General features: G+C 48.2%; 1 protein-coding gene across 4 annotated transcripts in view; it reads right to left on the bottom strand.

Moving 5' to 3' along the window:
- The window catches only part of LMTK3 (lemur tyrosine kinase 3), a 114,853-nt gene that overhangs the window by 35,621 nt on the left and 55,544 nt on the right, over positions 1-23,688 (bottom strand). For 3 of the 4 annotated variants that reach the window (XM_073656316.1, XM_073656313.1, XM_073656314.1), the window contains exon 7: positions 1,122-1,209. In XM_073656316.1, the coding sequence (XP_073512417.1) occupies positions 1,122-1,209 (88 nt within the window). The remainder of the gene's footprint in view (positions 1-1,121; positions 1,210-23,688) is intronic. The other variant, XM_073656315.1, reaches the window with a different exon arrangement.

Here is a 23,688-nt window from a genome sequence, read left to right as displayed (position 1 = left end):
GACTTTGTGCATCAGGCCTTCATGGTAAAATAGCTGCTAGGAAACCATTGCGAAGGACAATCAACAAGCAGAAGAGACTTGTTTAGGCTAAAGAACACAAGGAATGGACATTAGACCAGTGGAAATCTGTGCTTTGGTCTGATGAGTCCAAATTTGAGATCTTTGGTTCCAACCACCGTGTCTTTGTGCGACGCAGAAAAGGTGAACGGATGGACTCTACATGCCTGGTTCCCACCATGAAGCATTGAGGAGGAGGTGTGATGGTGTGGGGGTGCTTTGCTGGTGACACTGTTGGGGATTTATTTAAAATTGAAGGCATACTGAACCAGCATGGCTACCACAGCATCTTGCAGCGGCATGCTATTCCATCCGGTTTGCGTTTAGTTGGACCATCATTTATTTTTCAACAGGACAATGACCTCAAACACACCTCCAGGCTGTGTAAGGGCTATTTGACCAAGAAGGAGAGTGATGGGGTGCTACGCCAGATGCCCTGGCCTCCACAGTCACCAGTCCTGAACCCAATTGAGACGGTTTGGGGTGAGCTGGACCGCAGAGTGAAGGCAAAAGGGCCAACAAGTGCTAAGCATCTCTGGGAACTCCTTCAAGATTGTTGGAAGACCATTTCCGGTGACTACCTCTTGAAGCTCATCAAGAGAATGCCAAGAGTGTGCAAAGCAGTCATCAAAGCAAAAGGTGGCTACTTTGAAGAACCTAGAATATAAGACATATTTTCAGTTGTTTCACACTTTTTTGTTAAGTATATAATTCCACATGTGTTAATTCATAGTTTTGATGCCTTCAATGTGAATGTACAATTTTCATAGTGATGAAAATACAGAAAAATCTTAAAATGAGGTGTGTCCAAACTTTTGGTCTGTACTGTATATAACTTTTCTATTGTCTTCAACAGAATTTGCATTACTTCAATTCACAAAACAAACCACAGCCAGTTGTTCTGCTGCTGCTACAGTCGTTGTGCCGTCCAGGCCTAAAGTACTGTACACAGTATGGAGATATTTAACCCTACTCAACTTATACACAAATTTAGTACTTTTTCAGTAACAAAAAACTGCATTCAGTGCATCATTGTTAATGTCAAATTCAGAATATAAACTTACCAGTTGACAAAACTCCATGATAAGAAGGAAAGGAATAGTTTCTGTGCACAGTCCCAGGCATTGCAAAATGTTGGGGTGCTGCAGGCTTCTTAAAGGAAAAAATATTGTAAGTACAGTGGCTCTTAAATATGGAAACAAAATTCTTAAAATTCTGTAAAATATAACAATGCATTTTTGAATATACAAAGTAGATAAACACTTCTGATGTTCCATGTTTAAGACGTGTTTTTTAATCTTTAACACGGCATAATACCATTTTTTTAATATGCACAATATGATATTATAATACATGAGTTAGTTTTGCGCTCTGCATCTATGTGCTAACTCAATAGTACTAAACGTGGCGTACATTATACTACATATATGGTATTCTGCATTTATCTTATACATAAATTACTAAACAAATACAAAACTATATACAGGATTAAATAAAGAGGTAGTGTGAAATAAGAGTAGAATAAATAAAGGCAGTAACTGGTAAATAAGCAATTACAGTTATTAATAGTGTTGATCGAGCACTAAAATGCTCGGGTGCTCGAAGCTCGGACCGAGCTCACCGTGATACTCGGGTGCTCGACCCGAGCAACGAGCCCAATGTTAGTCTATGGGAGACCCGAGCATTTTTGCGGCGGGACCCCCGGCAGTCTGTAGAAAGCCTAAAAAGTGCCCACAACAATAGTGACAGTGCTCAAATGACATGGGGACAGCATGGAGATCACCCCAGGAAGCATTTCTGACCCCCAGGTCACTGCTGTCAACAACGTGGTCAGAGGTATTAAGCCACTTTTACAGGCTCACAATAAAACGTTCAAAAGCAAAACTGAAACTGCTTTCCTGTGAAATAAGTTAAGGAACATCCTTTCCAGGGTAAAGACTTGTGTATAAGGTAAAATAAATAACCAAAAACAAAAATACTCCTCCACACCTTGGGCTATGTTCACAAGTAGCATTTTTTAATGCGTTTTTGCACTTTTGTATTGCTTTCAACCGTGACAAATGCATTCACGGGGAAATGTCATTTTAACATTTTACAACCTTATCTGGCCATGTGCTGTGTGACACATGCATACAGTGCTGAAAAGACCCCTGGAAGCATCTCTGACACCCAGGTCACTGCCTAAAAGTGTGCCCATCAGAAGTCATCTTTGCCGCATCAGAAGATGCAGACTTGCAACTATCCCCGTGCAAGTCCTTGTCTATCTGGGATGGATATTAGTCCTCAGAAGGACTGTTTGTTTGATTTGGCAGGCTTTAGAGACCCTACACTGCCTATTTTGCAGTATAAATCTCTCCCTAGCTCAGCAGCACTCTCCCTACACCAGGGGTCTCAAACTCAGCTGGGTATATGGGCCGCACACGGAAAAACATTTAATTTGGGGGGGGGGGGCGCGCATTATTTGCAGGACAAAGTGCCATTTTTAGTGATACCATTTTTTTCCTACCCAATACAGCGCACCCAATACAGCGCACAGGTCACCCACCCAATACTGCGCACAGGTCACCCACCCAATACTGTGCACAGGTCACCCTCCCAATACTGCGCACAGGTCACCCACCCAATACTGCGCACAGGTCACCCACCCAATACAGTGCACAGGTCACCCACCCGATACAGCGCACAGGTCACCCACCCAATACTGCACGCAGGTCACCCACCCAATACTGCGCGCAGGTCACCCACCCAATACTGCGCACAGGTCACCCACCCAATACTGCGCACAAGTCCCCCCCCCATACTGTGCACAGTGCCCCCCCCCCCATACTGCGCACAGGTAACCCACCCAATACTGCGCACAGGTCACCCTCCCAATACTGCGCACAGGTCACCCACCCAATACTGCGCACAGGTCACCCACCCAATACAGCGCACAGGTCACCAACCCAATACAGCACACAGGTCACCCACCCAATACTGCGCGCAGGTCCCCCACCCAATACTGCGCGCAGGTCACCCACCCAATACTGCACACAGGTCACCCACCCAATACTGCACACCCACACAACACTGCACACAAGTTCCCTCCCCCCCATACTGCGCACAGGTCACCCACCCAATACTGCGCGCAGGTCCCCCACCCAATACTGCACACAGGTCACCCACCCAATACTGCGCACAGGTCACCCACCCAATACTGCGCGCAGGTCACCCACCCAATACTGCGCGCAGGTCACCCACCCAATACTGCGCACAGGTCACCCACCCAATACTGCGCGCAGGTCACCCACCCAATACTGCGCACAGGTCACCCACCCAATACTGCACACAAGTTCCCTCCCCCCCATACTGCGCACAGTGCCCCCCCCCATACTGCACACAGGTCACCCACCCAATACTGCGCACAGGTCACCCACCCAATACTGCTCACAAGTTCCCTCCCCCCATACTGCGCAGAGTGCCCCCCCCATACTGCGCACAGGTCACCCACCCAATACTGCGCACAAGTTCCCTCCCCCCCAATACTGCGCACAGTGCCCCCCCCATACTGCGCACAGGTCCCCTGTCCTGTATTTCACATAGGCATGACACAAAAAAAAATAAAGATTATTCTCACCTGTCCTCCGTTCCCTCGGCGTCCTTTCTGCACCTGTGGCCCGTAGGCACATAGACCCCTTGATGATTGCAGCCCGGTCCAGGAACCGCCGACATCAGCACTGTAGTGCAGTGTATTGCCTCGCAGAGACCACCGTCTCTCTGCACAGCAATACCAATGCCAGCCGCCGGCCTATCAGAGGCCAGCAACTGACATCTGCGTCCCAGCGCATGGCAGTGACGTCATACACCGCTGTGCTGGGACGCAGATATCAGCTGCGTTGAATAAATAAAGTTAATTTATTTCAGTTTTTCAATACAAAAAGTGAAACTCATACATTATATAGACTCATTACAAACAGAGTGATCTATTTCAAGTGATTATTTCTGGTAATGTTGATGATTATGGCTTACAGCCAACGAAAACACAAAAGTCATTATCTCAGTAAATTAGAATAATTTACAAAAAACATAAGTAAAGGCTTCCGATGCATTTAAAAAGGTCCCTTAGTCTGTTTCAGTAGGCTCCACAATCATGGGGAAGACTGCTGACTTGACAGATGTCCAGAAGGCAGTCATTGACACACTCCACAAGGAGGGTAAGACACAAAAGGTCATTGCTAAAGAAGCTGGCTGTTTGCAGAGTGCTGTATCAAAGCATATTAAAGGAAAGCTGAGTGGAAGGAAAAAGTGTGGTAGAAAAAGGTACACAAGCAACCGGTATAACTGCAGCCTTGAAAGGATTGTTAATTAAAGGCCATTCAAAAATTTGGGGGAGATTCACAAGGAGTGGACTGCTGCTGGAGTCATTGCTTCAAGAGCCACCACACACAGACGTATCCAGTACATGGGCTACAAGTGTCGCATTCCTTGTGTCAAGCCACTCATGACCAATAGACCACGCCAGAAGCGTCTTACCTGGGCCAAGGAGAAAAAGACCTGGACTGTTGCTCAGTGGTCCAAGGTGTTGTTTTCAGATGAAAGTAAATTTTGCATTTCATTTGGAAATCAAGGTTTCAGAGTCTGGAGGAAGAGTGGAGAGGCACACAATCCAAGTTGCTTGAGGTTTAGTGTGAAGTTTCCACAATCAGTGATGGTTTGGGGAGCCATGTCATCTGCTGGTGTAGGTCCACTGTGTTTTATCAAGACCAAAGTCAGCGCAGCCGTCCACCAGGAAATTTTAGAGCACTTCATGCTTCCCTCTGCCGACAAGCTTTTTGGAGATGGAAATTTCATTCTCCAGCAGGTCTTGGCACCTGTCCACACTGCCAAAAGTACCAATACTTGGTTTAAAAACAACAGTATCACTGTGCTTGATTGGCCAGCAAACTCGCCTGACCTTAACCCCATAGAGAATCTATGGGGTATTGTCAAGAGGAAGATGAGAGAAACCAGAACCAACAATGCAGACAAGCTGAAGGCTGCTATCAAAGCAACCTGGGCTTCCATAACACCTCAGCAGTGCCACAGGCTGATCACCTCCATGCCACGACGCATTGATGCAGTAATTGATGCAAAAGAAGCCCCAACCAAGTATTGAGTGCATTTACTGAACATACATTTAAGTAGGCCAACATTTTGGATTTTAAAAACATTTTTCAAGCTGTTGTTATAACGTATTCTAATTTACTGAGATAATGACTTTTGTGTTTTCATTGGCTGTAAGCCATAATCATCAACATTTCCAGAAATAATCACTTGAAATAGATCACTCTGCTTGTAATGACTCTATATAATATATGAGTTTCACTTTTTGTATTGAAGAACTGAAATAAATTAACTTTTTGATGATATTCTAATTTAGTGAGAAGCACATGTATACAGAATATACACTCAGTTCAGTGAGGAAACAAGCAGCTCCTCTGTTGGCAGAGACTTGTGCCATGTTAAACAAACTCTGTTCTGCTGATTTGGATTGCACCTTGACAGCACCAGACGGTGCCCGGGCTGAGAGGCAGCACAAGCAACTAGGAGAAAAGTGCATTACAGGAAGGGGCATATAGCGGTGTTCGTGAGGAGAAGAAGGTGAAAGCTAGAAGAGAGAGGACGTGTTACATCTACATCCACTGCCATCTGCAGAGCCGTGTGTCCTAGAGAGATGAAGACTGCTGAGAATACCATCCCATTGCAGGTTCACCGGCAGGGGAGAAGTTTGAAATGACAATGTCGACAGGAGGAAGTGACGCGCCCCTGGGCCTGAGTCGCGCAGCGTTGCGCACGCGGGAGCCTACCCAGAGCCGGATCGGATAGGGGTAGTAGTCTCGTGGCGATGACCCGGTCCGTGCCCAGGGAGTCAGACTAAGTGGCGGTATATTAGCAGTAGATGTAGGACGACTACGCCACCCGTTGAATGCAGCTATGGAGCTGCCGCTGCAGGGCAGACCGCTGAGGCCGGTGGAAGGATGGTGCAGCGTGGATGGTATAACCCCCAACGGGAGGGGTGTGGCCTCAGGGCAGCCGACGTGGATGATGGGGGTAGTAGGAACCACTCAGAGACGATGCGGTGTAGTTCAGGGTCTTTACTGGTGACAAAGATAGACCCTCCCGGAGTACTGGCTAGCGGTCGGGGCCTGGTCAGTCCTTGAGCAGATGGGATCCCCCTTGGCCAGGCGGAGTTGTAGGCCTCCCCAACTAATTGTACTCTTCTGGCTTCCTTGCTAGAGGCGGGTAAAGGTAGCCCACGTCCCTGAGTGTACCGTGTGGTGCTCACCCGTATGGCCGGTGACTCGGGGCCTTCTAGTGGCTTCCGCTCCATGACGGCGGTGCTGGTCCCACGCGTGTGACCGTGCCTTCGGGTTTCTTGGCCAGAGGACCTGAAATCCCCTGCCGGTCGGTTTCTGCTGCTGGGTCTGGGTTAATCCCCACAGCCTCGGACTCCGGGTCCGGTGGTAACTCTTCAATCAGGGCGAGCTCTTCAGCTGCCAGCCCCTGATTCCTTTTAGCACTGCTCCCACTGAGCTCCTGATCTTTCTTTCCTATGCTGCTCCTCTTCTTCTCAACTCAACTCTACTCACTAACCCTGCCTCAGCCCCAGCTTTATATAGGGGAAATTCTTCCCCTCCCAGGACTGGGCAGGAGGTGTGGCATGCATAGGATTCCTGACCAAGAGACCTCCCACCTGCTCTCAGACATAACATTGCTATTACTGTGGAGACCAGACCCCTGGGGTGCCACATTCCCCCCTAGTGAAAGTTAGTACTCCGGGACTAAACATACTTTTGTAAACATAACAAGGTGCAAACAATAACATTCTAATAGAGACAACACATAAGGTGGTCACGGCGTGTCCGCAACCGGGTGTAACTTTTGAGGAAAACAAGGGTGTCCATTTCACCAACACAGGGAGACGTAACCAGGTAGGCGTCTGTCCTGCCCCGAGTCCTTAACAGTCTTTAGTCCGTCCTGGGTTACGCTCCAACTATATGCACAAAGGATTCCCGGTAAATCCACCAAAGACTCCTTTAAATAACTAGAAACACATAATTATACACAAGCAACAATAAACAGGTAAACATTAATAAAATAGCTTGGACATTTTAGATCCTCCACCGTATGGGCAGCTGGCCTCTAGTGACCCTAGTGGACCTACGGAGCTGGTTGATTGGTCCTGAGCTACAGGGTATAGGGGCTGTCAAGGGTAAACTGGGCAGCCGTCTACGGACTCTTTGGCTCACTAGGGGTATGGCAGGCTCACTATAAGCAGAGGGTTGATTTTCCTGGTCTGCTTGTGTGGGGCCTTCTGCCTCCTGGACCGGCTGTTCTTCCAGTTCTACCTGTGTCTCCGTAGGCACTTGGGATGCTGGTTGGAGGAACGTGAGGACGGGTACCACAACAGCACCATTGACTTGAGTCCAAGACCGAGGGAAGTCTCCGAGCACAGTACTAACCATATCTTCCCTTTCCTCTACGGGTCGAGGGTCCTCTTGTTCCTCTTCAGGGTTCCGTAGCTGTTCGGGACACTTCTTTAGGTGATCCCGGGATACAATGGCTGTGGTTTCCCCTCCGTCTTTACTGATTGTACAGATCTTTGGGTTGTCGTGGCTTGAGGGCAGTACGGTGTACGGGTCCTTCTCCCACTGGTCGTCCAACTTGTGGAGCCGTCTTTTCCTCTTCAAGACCTGCTCTCCGGGCACCAGGGGAACAGCGGGAGCATACTGGTTGTAAGTTTTCTCTTGTCTTTCCCTAGCTTGACAGAGACTTCGCTCCACGCTCTCCTGTACTTTCCGGTACTGCTGCTGCCTCTCTGTGTCCCAGTCTGCTTCTGGTGAAGTGTCCTCGGGTGTCAGGACTCCCATCTCCAGATCAACAGGAAGCTTACCAGGTCTTGCCCTCATTAGGTAAGCCGGGGTACAGTTGGTGGAACCTACAGGGATGTGGTTGTATAGGTCCACCAGGTCGGGCAGCTTCTCAGGCCACAGACTGCGTTCCTCCAGGGGCAATGTTTTCAGGAGATCTATCACCACCTGGTTCATTTTCTCACAAAGTCCATTAGTTTGCGGGTGATAGGGTGTTGTTCTTATCTTCCGGCATCCATACAGGGTGCAGAACTCCTGGAAGACCTCCGCTTCAAAGGCAGGCCCCTGGTCCGTCAGCACCTGCTCCAGGTATCCATGCGGACGGCAGAAGTGCTGCTGGAAGGCTCTAGCTGCTGTGTGAGCCGTTAAGTCCTTGACGGGGACGACAACCAAGAACCGGGAGTAGTGATCCACGATGATTAACGCGTAGACGTAGCCACTTCTGCTTGGGGTCAGTTTTACATGATCCAAGGCTACCAGTTCCAACGGCTGTCTGGTGATGATGGACCGCAGGGGAGTCTTCTGGCTGGCACGGTCCCTCCTTCTTAGGTTGCATGGGCCACAGTCTCTGCACCACCTCTCGATGGTTCCTCTCATGCCTACCCAATGGAACCGCCCGCGCAGCAGGAACTCCAGCTTCTTCCATCCGAAGTGCCCAGCTCCGTCGTGGTATGCCTCCATCACCATAGCTGCGTCTCTTCTTGGCACCACTACTTGCCAGATTAGTTCATGCGTCCGGGAGTTAACCATTCTGCGGCACAACTTCCCCTTGTAAAGGAACAGTCGACTCTTCTCAGCCCACAGTTGCTTGGCTTCCTCCGGAGCGTCTGGGTCAAGGCGTGCATCTGGCCGAGTCAGCATCTCCTTTACCAGTCGGACGGCAGGGTCACTGTCTTGCGTCTCCGCCCAGTTGTAATGAGGTAATGGGTTGAACGTAGCGGATTGCTTACTCCTTACATGGTGGGAATACTGGATAGTCCCATGACGGGTGAACGCGGGGAGTTCAACTTCTTCCAGTTCCTCTGAATCTTCCCCTACGTCCGGTAGGTTCGGCATCCTGGACAGGGCGTCCGCGTTGGTATTGGAGCGTCCTGCCCGGTATTTGATTGTAAACTCATAGTTGGACAAGCGGGCCATCCATCTCTGCTCTAGGGCACCGAGTCTTGCAGTGTCCAGGTGTGTCAACGGGTTGTTATCCGTGTACACGGTGAACCGGGAAGAAGCGAGGTAGTGCTTAAAGCATTCGGTGACTGCCCACACCACTGCCAGGAACTCTAGCTTAAATGAGCTGTAATTCTCAGGGTTTCTTTCGGTGGGTCGCAGTTTTCGGCTGGCGTAAGCAATTACCCGTTCTTTCCCCTGCTGGATCTGGGATAGTACGGCTCCTAGCCCGATGTTACTGGCGTCGGTGTAGAGGATAAAGGGCTGGCTATAATCAGGGTACGCCAGGATTTCATCCCCCGTGAGGGCCATCTTCAGCTGGCGGAAGGACTCTTCTTCCAGCTTCTCCCATCTGAAGGGTGGCTTCTGGTTCTTGGCCTTCCTGGACTGGCCTATCAGGAGGTCCTGCATAGGAGCTGCCTTTTTGGTGAAATCGGGAATGAACCTTCGGTAGTAGCCTACCAACCCGAGGAACTGCCTCACTTCCTTTACGCTGGAGGGGCTTGGCCATTCCTTAATTGCGGTGATCTTATCAGGGTCGGGAGCCACTCCGTCAGCACTCACCACGTGTCCCAGGTACTGCACCTTTGGCTTCAGGAGGTGACACTTGGAGGGTTTCACCTTTAGGCCGTAACTTGCCAGAGCTTCGAACACTTCCGCCAGGTGTTTCAGGTGGTCCTCGTAGGTCTTGGAATAGACGATGACATCGTCCAGGTATAACAGGACCGTCTCAAAGTTTCGGTGTCCCAGACAGCATTCCATCAATCGCTGGAAGGTTCCTGGTGCGTTGCAGAGTCCGAACAGCATGCAGGTAAACTCGCTAAGTCCCATCGGGGTGGTGAATGCGGTCTTCTCCCGGTCCGCCTCTGCTACAGGAACCTGCCAGTACCCGCTAGTGAGATCCAAGGTGGAGAAGAAGTTAGCAGATTTTAAAGCAGCCAAAGACTCCTCTATTCTTGGTAAGGGGTACGCATCTTTGTGTGTGATATGGTTAATTTTCCGGTAATCTACACACATTCTCATGGTGTTGTCTTTCTTTTTGACCAAGACTAGTGGAACTGCCCAGGGGCTACAGCTATCCCTGATTACCCCAGCCTCCTTCATGTCTCTAAGCATCCCCTTGGCGTGTTGGTAGTGTGCAGGGGGTACGGGTCGATACCTCTCTTTTATGGGAGGATGGTCTCCCGTGGGGATGTGGTGTTCTACCCCCTTGACTCGCCCGAAGTCTAACGGGTGTTTACTAAACACTCTCTCGTACTCTTGAACCACCCGGTAGACTCCCTGTTTCTGGTGGGAGGGAGTGGAGTCAGTACCCAAATGTAGTTGCTGACACCAATCCTCCATTATTTTCTCAGAGCCGTTACCTTCCTCCGGATGAGATGGAGGCAAGGGTTCCACAGACTGTATAGAATTTTGGTTGATAGTATATAATTTGGCTAGCGTAGCATACCGGGGCAGGTATACTTCCCTTTTCCCAATATTTATTATGCGAACGGGTACCCTCCCATGGCGTACATCAACTACCCCCCGGGCTGTCAAAATGGTGGGCCTACTGTCTGAGTAGACTGGCTCTACCATGGCCTGGTAATCTCTACCTCTCAGACCAATAGCTGCCCGGCACCAAATCATCATTTCACTTTTCGGGGGTATGGCAATAGGGAAAGGGTCACACATTCTTACGCTACCAATCTCACCGCCGGAGAGTTCCACTTGTTGCCGTCGCATCAGTGCCCGGATCTCTTTCTGGAGCACTCGCTGCTGGCCGGAGCTGGCGTTCTTGGCAACCTGCTGTAAAATGAAAATCACCTCTGCAAGACAATTTTCAATCACATTAGTTCCTAGAGTTATCTTTGGGTGACTCTCACGCTTGTCAATGTCCACAATGATCAGTCCCTGTGCTGCCAGTTCGACTCTACCGATTTTAATGGTCATCTCTTTAAATCCGATCTGTGGCACGGGCTGACCATTACTGGCGATGATACTCAAGTCGTCGTCTGGATAGCGGGTTATATCCGAGTCATTCCAGTACTGCTTGAAGAGCACGTACGGGATGGTGGTGACCTGTGACCCGGTGTCCAGTAGGGCACTCATAGGGATGCCATCCAGTACCACAGGCAAGACTGGACGTCCTCCCATATATTTGTCGCGCCAGTTTGATGGGCCTGGTGATCTTTTTCCTGGGGGTTGGCCCTCTACCCCAGGTTGTGCCAGTTTAAAGGACAGTACCTTGCCATATGTCCGGGTTGATTGCAGCGGCGGCAGATAGGTTGTCCGTCCTCGTTGTACCGGTCGCTGGGTCTTCCTCTGGCCGGTGGGGTCCTCCTTGGTCAACGCCACGGGATGTCCTCCGGTCCGGATGCCAGCTGGATCTTCCCTGGAGCAGAAACCTGTAACGACTGCACAGTTCGGGTTAGCGCAGCTACGCTTTTAGCTAGCTCTTGGACCTGATGGTGCAGGTCTGGAGCCGGGTCATTGTTCAAAGCCTGCGCATCAGCCCCCACAGGCCCTGCCGACAAGGGCGCCGCCTCCTGGTGGTAAGCGGTAGTAGGGCGCCTGTGGGTCACAACGCCACCCGGTGCCGGTTCTCGGAGCACCCGGATGGCTCTGTTCTTGAACTGTGCAAAGTCCAGATGAGGATCCTGTAAGGCCATTGCCCGCAACTGGGTTCGGTGGGCATTGCAATATAGTCCCTCTATAAATTGTTCGGTCAACAGCCTGTCCTCGTTTCCCACGCTGTCGGGGTCGGTCTGCTTAATGGCTCTCAGGGCCTCTTGTAGGTTTAGTGCATAGTCCCTTATACTCTCATGTGCTCGCTGCTTGCACCCATAGAATTTAAGCTTAATCTCGGCTGAGGTGCGGGTATCAAAGGTGTCCCTCAGCCGGGTTAGTATCCCCGCGACAGTCCTCCTCCCAGGTGGCCAGGACTTTACCTCCCTTTGGGCTGCCCCGGTTAGTTGGGCCACCAGGATGCTCACTTTTTGCTCTTCTGTGAGGGGGTACACCTGGAAGAGGCTATCCAGCTTTTCTCTAAAGTCATTCAGGGTATGTGACTCCCCTGAGTATTGGGGTAGCCAGGCTGCTCCCGGGATATAGGGCATGGTAAAAGGCATGACTGCAGCAGCGCTGGCGCTGGCGGGGGTTGAGGCAGTGAAGCTCTCCTCCGTATCCGACATCTTCCTCCCCCCTAGTGGACCGTGGCCTACCTTGCGATGATCCTCTTCCGTAGGCCGCGGCTCCGCAGTGGATCGTCAGGGTTGGGGACCTTCCGTCGCGCTCCTGTGACGTCAGCGTCTGCTGGGCTCCTTCCAGGACCTTACGCGACGTCTGGACGTGAGGCGGGGCTTCAGTTCTCGCGCGCTTTTGGAGTCCACGCCCCTCTTTCCCGCCATCCGGCGCTGAAAATGGCGCCGGATGGCGGGAAAACTTCACGGATGGCGGGAAGAAGGCTGAAGATGGCGCCGGATGGCGGGAATCTTCGCGGATGGCGGGAAGAAGGCTGAAGATGGCGCCGGATGGCGGGAATCTTCACCACAGGTTAGTTTAAAAGTCTCTTTTTCAGGCACGCAGTACCCGGCGGTTGCGGGCACGTAATCCTGCCGACTACGCCAAAAGCTGACGCGCCCCTGGGCCTGAGTCGCGCAGCGTTGCGCACGCGGGAGCCTACCCAGAGCCGGATCGGATAGGGGTAGTAGTCTCGTGGCGATGACCCGGTCCGTGCCCAGGGAGTCAGACTAAGTGGCGGTATATTAGCAGTAGATGTAGGACGACTACGCCACCCGTTGAATGCAGCTATGGAGCTGCCGCTGCAGGGCAGACCGCTGAGGCCGGTGGAAGGATGGTGCAGCGTGGATGGTATAACCCCCAACGGGAGGGGTATGGCCTCAGGGCAGCCGACGTGGATGATGGGGGTAGTAGGAACCACTCAGAGACGATGCGGTGTAGTTCAGGGTCTTTACTGGTGACAAAGATAGACCCTCCCGGAGTACTGGCTAGCGGTCGGGGCCTGGTCAGTCCTTGAGCAGATGGGATCCCCCTTGGCCAGGCGGAGTTGTAGGCCTCCCCAACTAATTGTACTCTTCTGGCTTCCTTGCTAGAGGCGGGTAAAGGTAGCCCACGTCCCTGAGTGTACCGTGTGGTGCTCACCCGTATGGCCGGTGACTCGGGGCCTTCTAGTGGCTTCCGCTCCACGACGGCGGTGCTGGTCCCACGCGTGTGACCGTGCCTTCGGGTTTCTTGGCCAGAGGACCTGAAATCCCCTGCCGGTCGGTTTCTGCTGCTGGGTCTGGGTTAATCCCCACAGCCTCGGACTCCGGGTCCGGTGGTAACTCTTCAATCAGGGCGAGCTCTTCAGCTGCCAGCCCCTGATTCCTTTTAGCACTGCTCCCACTGAGCTCCTGATCTTTCTTTCCTATGCTGCTCCTCTTCTTCTCAACTCAACTCTACTCACTAACCCTGCCTCAGCCCCAGCTTTATATAGGGGAAATTCTTCCCCTCCCAGGACTGGGCAGGAGGTGTGGCATGCATAGGATTCCTGACCAAGAGACCTCCCACCTGCTCTCAGACATAACATTGCTATTACTGTGGAGACCAGACCCCTGGGGTGCCACAGAAGCATAGCCGAAATTCCTGGGAGCCAGTATCAGCAACGCAGTCGGAGGGCCCTCTAGCTAGCCAGAAAAGGTACCACGTACTGGTTGGAGAATCGCCATCCCCTGCTCACTCAGTTGTCAGCCGGACAGACGCAATCTGCTGCGTTACAGCAACCAGACCCAGGTCAGTAAGTCCTGAGCTCAGGCCCACCACAGGGATCAAGGTGGGAGCGTGCACGCACACACAGTTAATTAGGCATGGAACTCAGACAGGCAGAAACAGGCACTTGATAACATCAATGTCCAGCATGGTTTAGTGCAGAACTAAATCGATAACTTGATTCTACCTTGGAGGATCCCATTCCACCATGCACACCTGCTCCGGATGAGAAGTGCTTATTTACCCATGGAGTGGGGAGAAGTGGGTTTAGCATCATTGTTATCTGCTGTGCTGCACCACCAATAGGCCATCCCTGACATTCATTTGATTGTTCCAGAATTCTAGTCTAACGCTCGGTGACCGTACTAGGCGGGTGCACAATTAGGTAAATTATAGCATCGCAGTTACAGCTTCCGGGCCTACGGAGTTGTGCAGCACAGTGGTCCTGGTCAGTCTAGGCTGATTGTGTGCGTTAAATTGGTTCACTTTTTTTTTTATTGAAAAAGTATTCAATCTAAATTCGTCAGTAAAAGTTCATCTGGCAAGTTTTGTATTGGCTGCTTTCCTTGTTCATGGCTCCACTGTATCCCCTGGGAGCCAACCCCTCTACACAGTCTACAATAGGAGCTTACACTCTACAGGAGAGAGAGAGATCCCCGCTGATCATTAGCGCTTTCACTCTGCAGGAGAGATAGAGAGGACACCACTGATCATAAGAGCTTATACTCTACAGGAGAGAGAGGACCCTGTTGACCATAAGAGCTTACACTTTACACGAGAGAGCGAGGACCCTGCTGACCATAAGAGCTTACACTCTACAGGAGAGATAGAACCCTGCTGACCATAAGAGCTTACACTCTACAGAGAGAGAGGACCCTGGTGACCATAAATGCGTACACTCTACAGAAGAGAGAGAAAGGACCCCACTGACCATAAGAGCTTACACTCTACAGGAGAGAGAGAGAGAAAGAGAGAGGACCCCACTGACCATAAGAGCTTACACTCTACAGGAGAGAGAGGACCCCGCTGACCATAAGAGCTTACACTCTACAGGAGAGAGAGAAAGAGAGAGGACACCGCTGATCATAAGAGCTTACACTCTACAGGAGAGAGAGACTTAGACCACGGCCCCACTATCAGTATTTGGTCAGTATTCAGTCAGTATTTTTTCTCAGGAGTGGGAGCCAAAACCAGATGAGGAACAATCAGAGAAAAGGTATAATAGAAACAAGTCACCAATTCTGCATTAATCACCCACTCCTGGTTTTGGCTCCCACTCCTGAGAAAAAATACTGACCGAATACTGATAGTGGGGCCATGGCCTTACCTAGTGACTCTGGAGATGGAAAACGACTCGGCTATACAAACTGTGCTTCACTGGGAACCTCTGGTCTGTGATGGCCCCAGTACTGACCACCACTGTACAACGTACGATAAGCCATATTATATATATGCCATTGAAGAAAGAGTGTATGTAAGCTCCAAAACGCGTCTGGATTGTTTAATGATATACAGTATTGAGCAGCATAAAACTATATGCTGCTGCACTCAGGCAAAACCTGGAATGGGATATTATCTGAAAGCTCAAGAACCCGGGGCGTGGACATTGTGAAACACCAGCACAGGCAGTGGTGATTCCAGCAGAGGTCTACATGCTGAGACTGCTTTCTATCTGCATAGTTATGCCGTCTGCTGTGTGCTACCGTCACTGACGTGCGCCCAACAGTGATACGCTTTCTACATTGTGCAACTAAACACTGGAACTGTGAGCCTTTCTATCACACGCTGTGATTTACCATCATGCCATATATACTGCATGTAAACTAACACCGTCCATCTAACACACTGCGAAGAACTCAGAATGGGAGACCCGTGCTCCATTTAATTCCATCTCTGTAGTGTAATAGTCAAATATCATTAATATTAGTCACAATACCAGTCGGCAGAATTATATCAATTATTCACAGTTGCTAGGGCCAAGCAATTTATATTATGTTTTATATTTAATTATCTATATTTAATGGCTATTTTTCTTGCACTGGGTTTCAATATTGTTATCTTATACTTAAATGTATTTTATTAGCTTCTGATAAGGATTTTGTTATATATTTTATACCGTATATATTTTTTAGATATTTTATAAAAATAAAATCAATATATTCTCCAAACACTTAGAGACTAGAGAGCCATCAAATTTTTCTTTTTTTTTGTCTATTTTCTGCAATTAAGTATTTGCATTATTTCTCAGAGCGCTAAGAATTTGTAGCGCTCTGACAATTCGTAATTAATCAATTCTTTGACTTTCTATTAAAAAACGCTTTTTAAAACAACTATAGTATAGATTTTTGATAAGCATAATCTCAGTGAACAGATAATAGTGAGAATGAAGAAGTGATATGCCCCTGAATTAGTATGGTGTTCCATTCCTAATTTGCACCACCACACTGTAATAGTGACTAGAAGAGCTTAGCACTAATGCCCTCTGATCCATTGTTGGAGGAAAACTTTGGGCCCAGTGAGACAGGCAAGGGTCCCATGCAGTTAGGGGAAGTCATGGAAAAGTCCACCCTACAATGGACCATAGGAGCCATCTCTCTAGTACGTGGATGGTGTTTGAGTGATCCCTTAAAGTGACACAAGGAGCTTGATGGTTACAACACTCATAAATAAAATTAACTGTCTTTAGTGCACAACAACTTCGATTCTCTCTCATCAGTCAATGTTAACTTTCTGGGGTCTCAGACCAGTGTTAAAGGGGTTGTCCCGCCTTACTCTCCTTTATGTGACTGCAGACTTGTGAATCCTCACATTGCACGGTTACAGGATTTGGGAATGTTTAGCTTGCAAAAAAGAAGACTGAGAGGAAACTTAATAGCTGTCTACAAATATGTCAAGGGCTGTCACATTGTAGAAGGATCATCTTTATTCTCATTTGCACAAGGAAAGACTAGAAGCAATGGGATGAAACTGAATGGGAGGAGACACAGATTAGATATTAGAAAAAACTTTTTGACAGTTAGGTTGAACAATGAGTGGAACAGGCGGCCACGAGAGGTGGTGAGTTCTCCTTCAATGGAAGTCTTCAAACAGAGGCTGGACAGACATCTGTCTGAGATGATTTAGTGAATCCTGCTTTGACCCAGGGGTTGGACCAGATGACTTAGGAGGTCCCCTCCAACTCTACCATTCTATGATTCTATGACTCTATGCACGCACTACGCACTGTGAGGATTCTTTGATGCTGGGAATGGGCAGTCATGTGACCACAAGTATATGATTTGCAAACTTCTGGCCACATTCCGACTAGACATGTCCGACCTCGTTCAATACACTTGTATTGAGGGAGGCTGTGCACGTCTAGTCTTCACGTGACCGCATGTATACAAATCACATACTTGTGGTCACGCAGCCGCCCACTCCCGGCGCAGGCACAGGAGAATCCTCACAGTGAGCGCAATGTGGGGATTCACAAGACTGCAGTCTCATAGGATACAAGTCTGCAGTTGTTCTAAGGAGGGACAACCCCTTTAACTTCACACAGACCTCTGGATAGTGGTGACTTCACACTACTTCTCAGTACTCATCATAACTAATGACTAACTCAAGTTCAGCTTTAAGTCAATAACATAACTTTAGGGGCACCACACCGGCTTCTAGCCCACTGACACTTCCATAGTGGGCAGGCCCCAGTCCCAATTAATCACTGTAGGTCATTTATCTCTATACAAGGACTCTGGGCACTCTAATTTTTCACAGCCAAACACTACCTCCAATGGTCTGAAACCTATAACCTCATTTATACTAGTGTTTGGTTTGACATTTTTTTTTATTTATTTATTTTTTTCAGAAAGTTTGTTTTCATGTGCTTGAAACCTGCTGATCTATGGGACAATTTTTCTATCTATTTTGTATAATAATGTGGGAATCCATACATGCTGTTCTATTAGGATGTATCTGCAAGGGTTACACACTGGGTAGGTGGGCATGGGCAGCTGTCTGTCATGTCCTCAAATATAATGATTTCTGTTGTTACATAAAGCTAATTTTATTTTTCCTGTTGATCTCAACAATTTCATTTTCTTCTGAACGTTCTAAGAGGAAAACAAGTCTGCAAGGCAGAGATCTAGGTCACAGTCCTATTATGGATAAGAACATCACAGATCAGTGGTTGGCTCTGTGCGCAAGATAATCCTTCACTAAATACGTTTTGAAATTGGGAAGATTTTCAGAATATATATGGGCGACTATTAGATTGTGCATATATGTATCATGGTAATCCTGTAAGTAGGAATATTGCTGGGCTATAGGAAGATCTCATCATCTGTCTGAGCGCTTACAGTCACAGAGAGGTCTTAAAAGTGATGAGATGGTAATCTATGGGGTAAGTATGAAGCAGATCTAAAAGGAATATAGAGAAATAAAAATAGGAGGACAACAGAGGAATGTTATTAGTAGCTTTAAGGGGAAGCTATCATAAGATAATGATTTATTGGTTAAATCAGGTTTTTGTGTTACATGTATTTAATTAACAATGGCAATTTTTTTTATATTGTAATATTTTTTAAAAGCAAAATCAGTAAGCTTGCAATTTTCACACTGGGCCCTGGGATTTTTTTTTTACTTCTTGTTCTTTCAGGAAGAGTTTTCAGCAGGCTCCTTATCCGCAGAATTACAATGATAGGTAACATCTCTATACAGCTGATAACACAGTATCCACCAATCACAATAGAAGATGTCACAGCTGACCTTGTCTCCCCCCCACCTTCAAAATGACATTTGAACACGCCCATTAAATACTTCAATAGAACAGATAGGGTCAGACCATTGTGGCTATGTACATGTGTTGTTTCCTTAAACAACAGGATGTTAGAGTGTAAAATAGCACCAGTGGCTGGTGTGAATTTGTGTAACATCCCTGGCGGTGTGCTTGCATAGTGCACCACCTCCCACTATGCAAGACCGCAATCTTACCCCTCAGTCCAGCCTGCAAACCTTGCTCCAGTTCATGCTGTGTGCATGTCTCTTGTCTGATTGCTTAGGGCGGCGGCCCGGTTACTTTCTGATTCTTATAGCTGCTGGGGGCGCGCTCCTAATGCGTCCCCAGCCTATTGCTGTGAGTCACTGGATATTTAAACCCCCTTCACCCAGATGGAGGTGCCTGAGCAACACTAACTATCAGTGTGCTCCTTGCCTCTGAGTTGCCAGGTCTTGTCCTGTATCTTGTCTGCTTCTGCCACCCAGGGGGCTGCATACCCAGGCCTGTTATCTCTGACTTCTAGTCTGTTTCTGCCACCCTGGGGGCTGCATACCCAGGCCTGTTATCTCTGACTTCTAGTCTGTTTCTGCCACCCTGGGGGCTGCATATCCAGGCCTGTTATCTCTGACTGCTATTCTGTTTCCACCACTCTGGGGGCTGTATACCCAGGCCTGTTACCTGTGACTTCTAGTCTGTTTCCGCCACTCTGGGGGCTGTATACCCAGGCTCGTTCTTGTATCTCGTTGCAGTAGCAGTTCCTGTCTGAACTGTATCCTAGCCTGTTACCTGTTTGTCTCTATGTCCGTACCTTCCCTTTTCCTGTAGTATCTGAACCTGCACCTAACTCCAACTCGTTGTCTCTGTACTTCTGTTTGTGAGTTTTGTGTCCACTCGCTACTTCATAGTAAGTACCTTGTGTGCATCTGGTTCTGCTTGTCCCTTTTCCCTTCCTCCGTATCTACCTCCTGTGTTCTAGCCATCTTCCTGCATTTTCCAGTCTGTTCCATGTGAACAGAGCCCTGTCCTCTCTGCCTGCACCTTCAGCCCTGTTCTGCTCTGCCTTGTCTACCGCACCTGCGGTTTTGCTCCACTCTGCTTGCTCACCGCGTCAGCGGTTTCTCTCTGCTCTGTCTTGCCCACCGCTCCGGCGGTTCCTCTCTGCTCTGCCTTGTCCACCGCATCTGCGGTTTCGCTCCTCTTTGCTTGCTCACCGCAACAGCAGTTCCTCTCTGCTCTGCCTTGTTCATCGCTCCAGCAGTTTCACTCTGCTCTGTCTTGCTCCCCGCTCCGGCGGTTCCTCTCTACTCTGCCTTGTCCACCGCTCCAGCGGTTTCGCTCTGCTCTGCCTTGCTCAGCGCACCGGCGGTTCCTCTCTGATCTGCCTGGTCCTCCGCTCCGGCGGTTTCGCTTTGCTCTGCTTGTCTACCGCATCTGCGGCTCTGTTCCTGTCTCCCAGTCTGTACTGGACCCTATCCAGCCTGCGTTTGCAACCTGCTAGTACCTCCCTGTCTGCACTCCAGCCGTGCTTGCCAGTATCTCCCTGTCTGCACTCCAGCCTTGCTTGCCAGTACCTACCTGTCTGCATACCAGCCGTGCTTGCCAGTGCCCAACTGTCTGCATACCAGCCGTGCTTGCCAGTACCCACCTGTCTGCATACCAGCCGTGCTTACCAGTATCCACCTGTCTGCATACCAGCCATGCTTGCCAATACCCACCTGCCTGTATGCCAGTCTAACCTGCCTGTTCCTGCATTCCCCGGTGTGGGTCAACAGCTGTGACCGGGGTCTGACCTGGAGTAGCACCTGGTCCCTCTGCTCGGTTCCTCCTTGGTTCACGGAGTCGACTGAGCCGCCGTGCGACCTTGGTCGGATCGGGTTGATACTTAGTTACGCCCCTCCAGGCACTCCTCGGTTCAAGGTACAGTGGGATCACTAATCACGCTCACATAGTGCAACAATTTGTATGTTTAAAGCAGATTGTAATATGTAAAAAAATATATTGCCAAAAATCACAAAAATATATATGTTTAGAACAAAAACCTGATTTAAACAAGAAGATATTCTCTGATGACATGCGTTTTAACTTTCTCCATCTAGTAGAGATAGGCAGTATGATGATAATAATAATAAGAAGAAGAAAATGAATCCAAAGATAAAGTATATAATTTATTTTCAGACATCAGGCGGTTAGGGTAAGGACAATTAATGTAAATTGAGATTAGTGCTACACCAGAGATGGCTAGGAGACTAAGATCTGTATGTGATGGACTGTGACATATGTAACCGTGAACGGTAAGCCACTAATGTATGCAAAGTGCCTAGACCAGCCACCTCAGGATATTACTGCCATCGAGAAGTCACTGAGAGGGGTTGTAAGCTGCACAATGAGGGTGAGAAGAGCTGCTAATAGTGACACGGGGACTGCTGCAGAGTGACAGGAGTGCTGCAAAGGAGAGTGCCAGAAGAAGTGTCACAAGAATAAGTGCCAACTGTTTGTCTTTAGGAATGTCAGACTGTTGTAAACACCGAGTTGGTTGCCTACTTGTGAGTAAAGTTCTCCAATTGCCATTTGCCTTCATCCTTCCTTCATCCCAGAGAGGAGAATCATTATATCACCAAGAACCACTACATACTCATCATAGTAAACTAATCTTGCCACGCCTACTGGTTCCGGTGTTTGCATAGATCGAGAGCATCGCTTGCTGATGGATGCTACTGCGCATGCCCCACCGCCATTTTCTTGGAGCCAATTTTTTTTTTTTTAAGACCACAATATTTAATGCACAGGCGCAGTATTTAAAATAGAAGGCAGGTCACTGAAGGTTCAGTGACCTGTCATTTAAGACCAGAATGATGAAGATGAGGCCAGAGCACCAAAAAAAGCCCCGCCCATAGGCCCGCCCTGGAGCACGAGCATCTCATTAACTCCAAACTGCAAACACAGATTAAACAACAACCATAAGATGGATTTCTTCAACCCAGGTATCATTTTAATCAGTGTAACAGCACCAACCTGACACTGCCTGTAGTTTACTTAGCAAAATCCTGATGACAGGTTTCCTTTAATTGAAATAAAAATTAATAATCTTGCACTTTTCACACCGACCACTGGAGATTTTTAGACTCATATTTCCTATCAGGAATAGTTTTCAGCAGGCTCCTCCTTAACATCAGATGCAGATTTACAATGACAGGTAACACCTCTATACAAAGCTGATAACTCAATATCCACCAATCACTATAGGTAATGCAATGCCAGACTCTGATTCCTCTCCCTGCAGAATGATCTTTTTATATGCTCATTAGTCACTTCAAAACAAAAAATAGGGTCAGAGTCTGTTCATTGAGGTTTTGTACATTTGTTGTTTCCAGAATCAGGATATTAGAATCTAAAAAAACACAGTGCCAATGTAAATATTGCAAGATTTCTATTTTTTATATTTAATACAGATTGTGATATGTAAAAAAATACATTTAAGAGGTTATTCTCGTGTTATTAAAATGTTTTAGTTAGAGGTTTTATCTTAGTGTACATAGGTGATCGTCCACCAGGGCCTGGCCGTTTATGTGCAGAAGCTACATTCCAGGCTGAGGAGTTAACTCCTGAGACCCCAGTCAGCTTCCTTCAGCCCATTAATTTCATTTAGCTGCTCACCCCCCTTGCCATCTCTCTCAGCTCCTGACCAAGCTGCTCTTATCAGTCCTGTAAAATCACAAACCAACAGCCCCCTATTTGGGCAGTTTTCAGAGCAATTCTCCTAATCACTGCTCTCACTTTCCCCATCATGTGGTTGTTCAAAGGCCCTGTTATCTCTATATGCAAATGAGTGACAATGGTGTAGACTTAATTTTTCTGTCACAGTAGCAGGATAAAGCTACTGAACCAGAACTGTCACTCAAGAAGGAGTGTCTATACCTCTACCCCCAGTAATAAGGAAGTGAAAGAGGTTACGCGAAAATATGCTGCTCAAAACACAAGTTGAGAATAACCCTTTAACACAAAAAAACTGATGTAAATAATGTCATTTTTTTGATGATAATTTCCCTTTAATAAAGAGTGACTGTTAGCACAACCTGATTAAAAAAGAATGGCTGTAGATGTACTTTGGAAAATTAACATCCAAGGGTTTAGCTTGCATGCTCCTTGTAGGCTGAAACTTCTTGTTCTGCATAGATCTTTTTTTAGCAGTCATGTCATTATTATCATGTGCAGGATTACAATAAAGGGGAAAAACAGAAGATTATAGCAAAGAAGACAGAATCACATCATTAACATATTGGGCACAGCTCATATCTAGTGATGAGCGAGTATGTTCGGTTAACCCTTTCGGCTAGTATACTCGTGCGAGTACCGAGTATCTTCAGCGTGCTTGTTGATATGTGTGAATCACTCCCGTGTGCATGATTTGCGACTGTTTGTCAGTTTTAATACATGTGAGGAAAGCTTAAGAAACAAGCATTCCTCACATGTATTAAAGCTGTCAGTCGCAAATCATGCACATGGGAGCGATTCAAACATATCACCAAGCACGCTGAAGATACTCAGTACTCGCCCGAGCATACTCGCCGAAAGGGTTAACTGAACATACTAGCTCATCACTACTTATATCACTTACTTGCACAAGCACCTTTGCACTTATTACAGAGAATATGCACAACACTGTGCCAAAGTAGTAATTGAGCTATTTTCTTACTGACGGTTCTTAAAATGGAAATAGTGATATTATCCTTTAAAGGGGTCGTCCAGATTTGGGCGGCAAGTCTGCAGTCACTCTATGTGATTGCAAACTTGTGAATCCTCATAGTGCGCAGTGTGAGCGTTGTCAAGAGTCAGGACTTGGTAGCACTGGGAGCGGGCATTCATGTTGCCTCAAGTATGTAATTTGAATATTTCTGGACACATTTTGACTAGACATATCCAGCCTCGCTCAATACACTTGCATGTCTAGTCGGCAAGTGACTGCATGTATGCAAACTTGCAGTCACACTCCGGCCTGCTCCCAGTACTGGAGAAACCTGACGGTGTGCACAGTGTGCAATGTGAAAATTCAGAAGTCTGAAGCTACATGTGCCCCAA

The sequence above is a fragment of the Phyllobates terribilis genome, unplaced genomic scaffold, assembly GCF_046119375.1.
Source record: "Phyllobates terribilis strain yellow unplaced genomic scaffold, ASM4611937v1 Scaffold_12__6_contigs__length_324123572, whole genome shotgun sequence".
NCBI classification, from domain to species: Eukaryota; Metazoa; Chordata; class Amphibia; order Anura; family Dendrobatidae; genus Phyllobates; species Phyllobates terribilis.
This window is presented reverse-complemented; position numbering and strand designations above follow the sequence as displayed.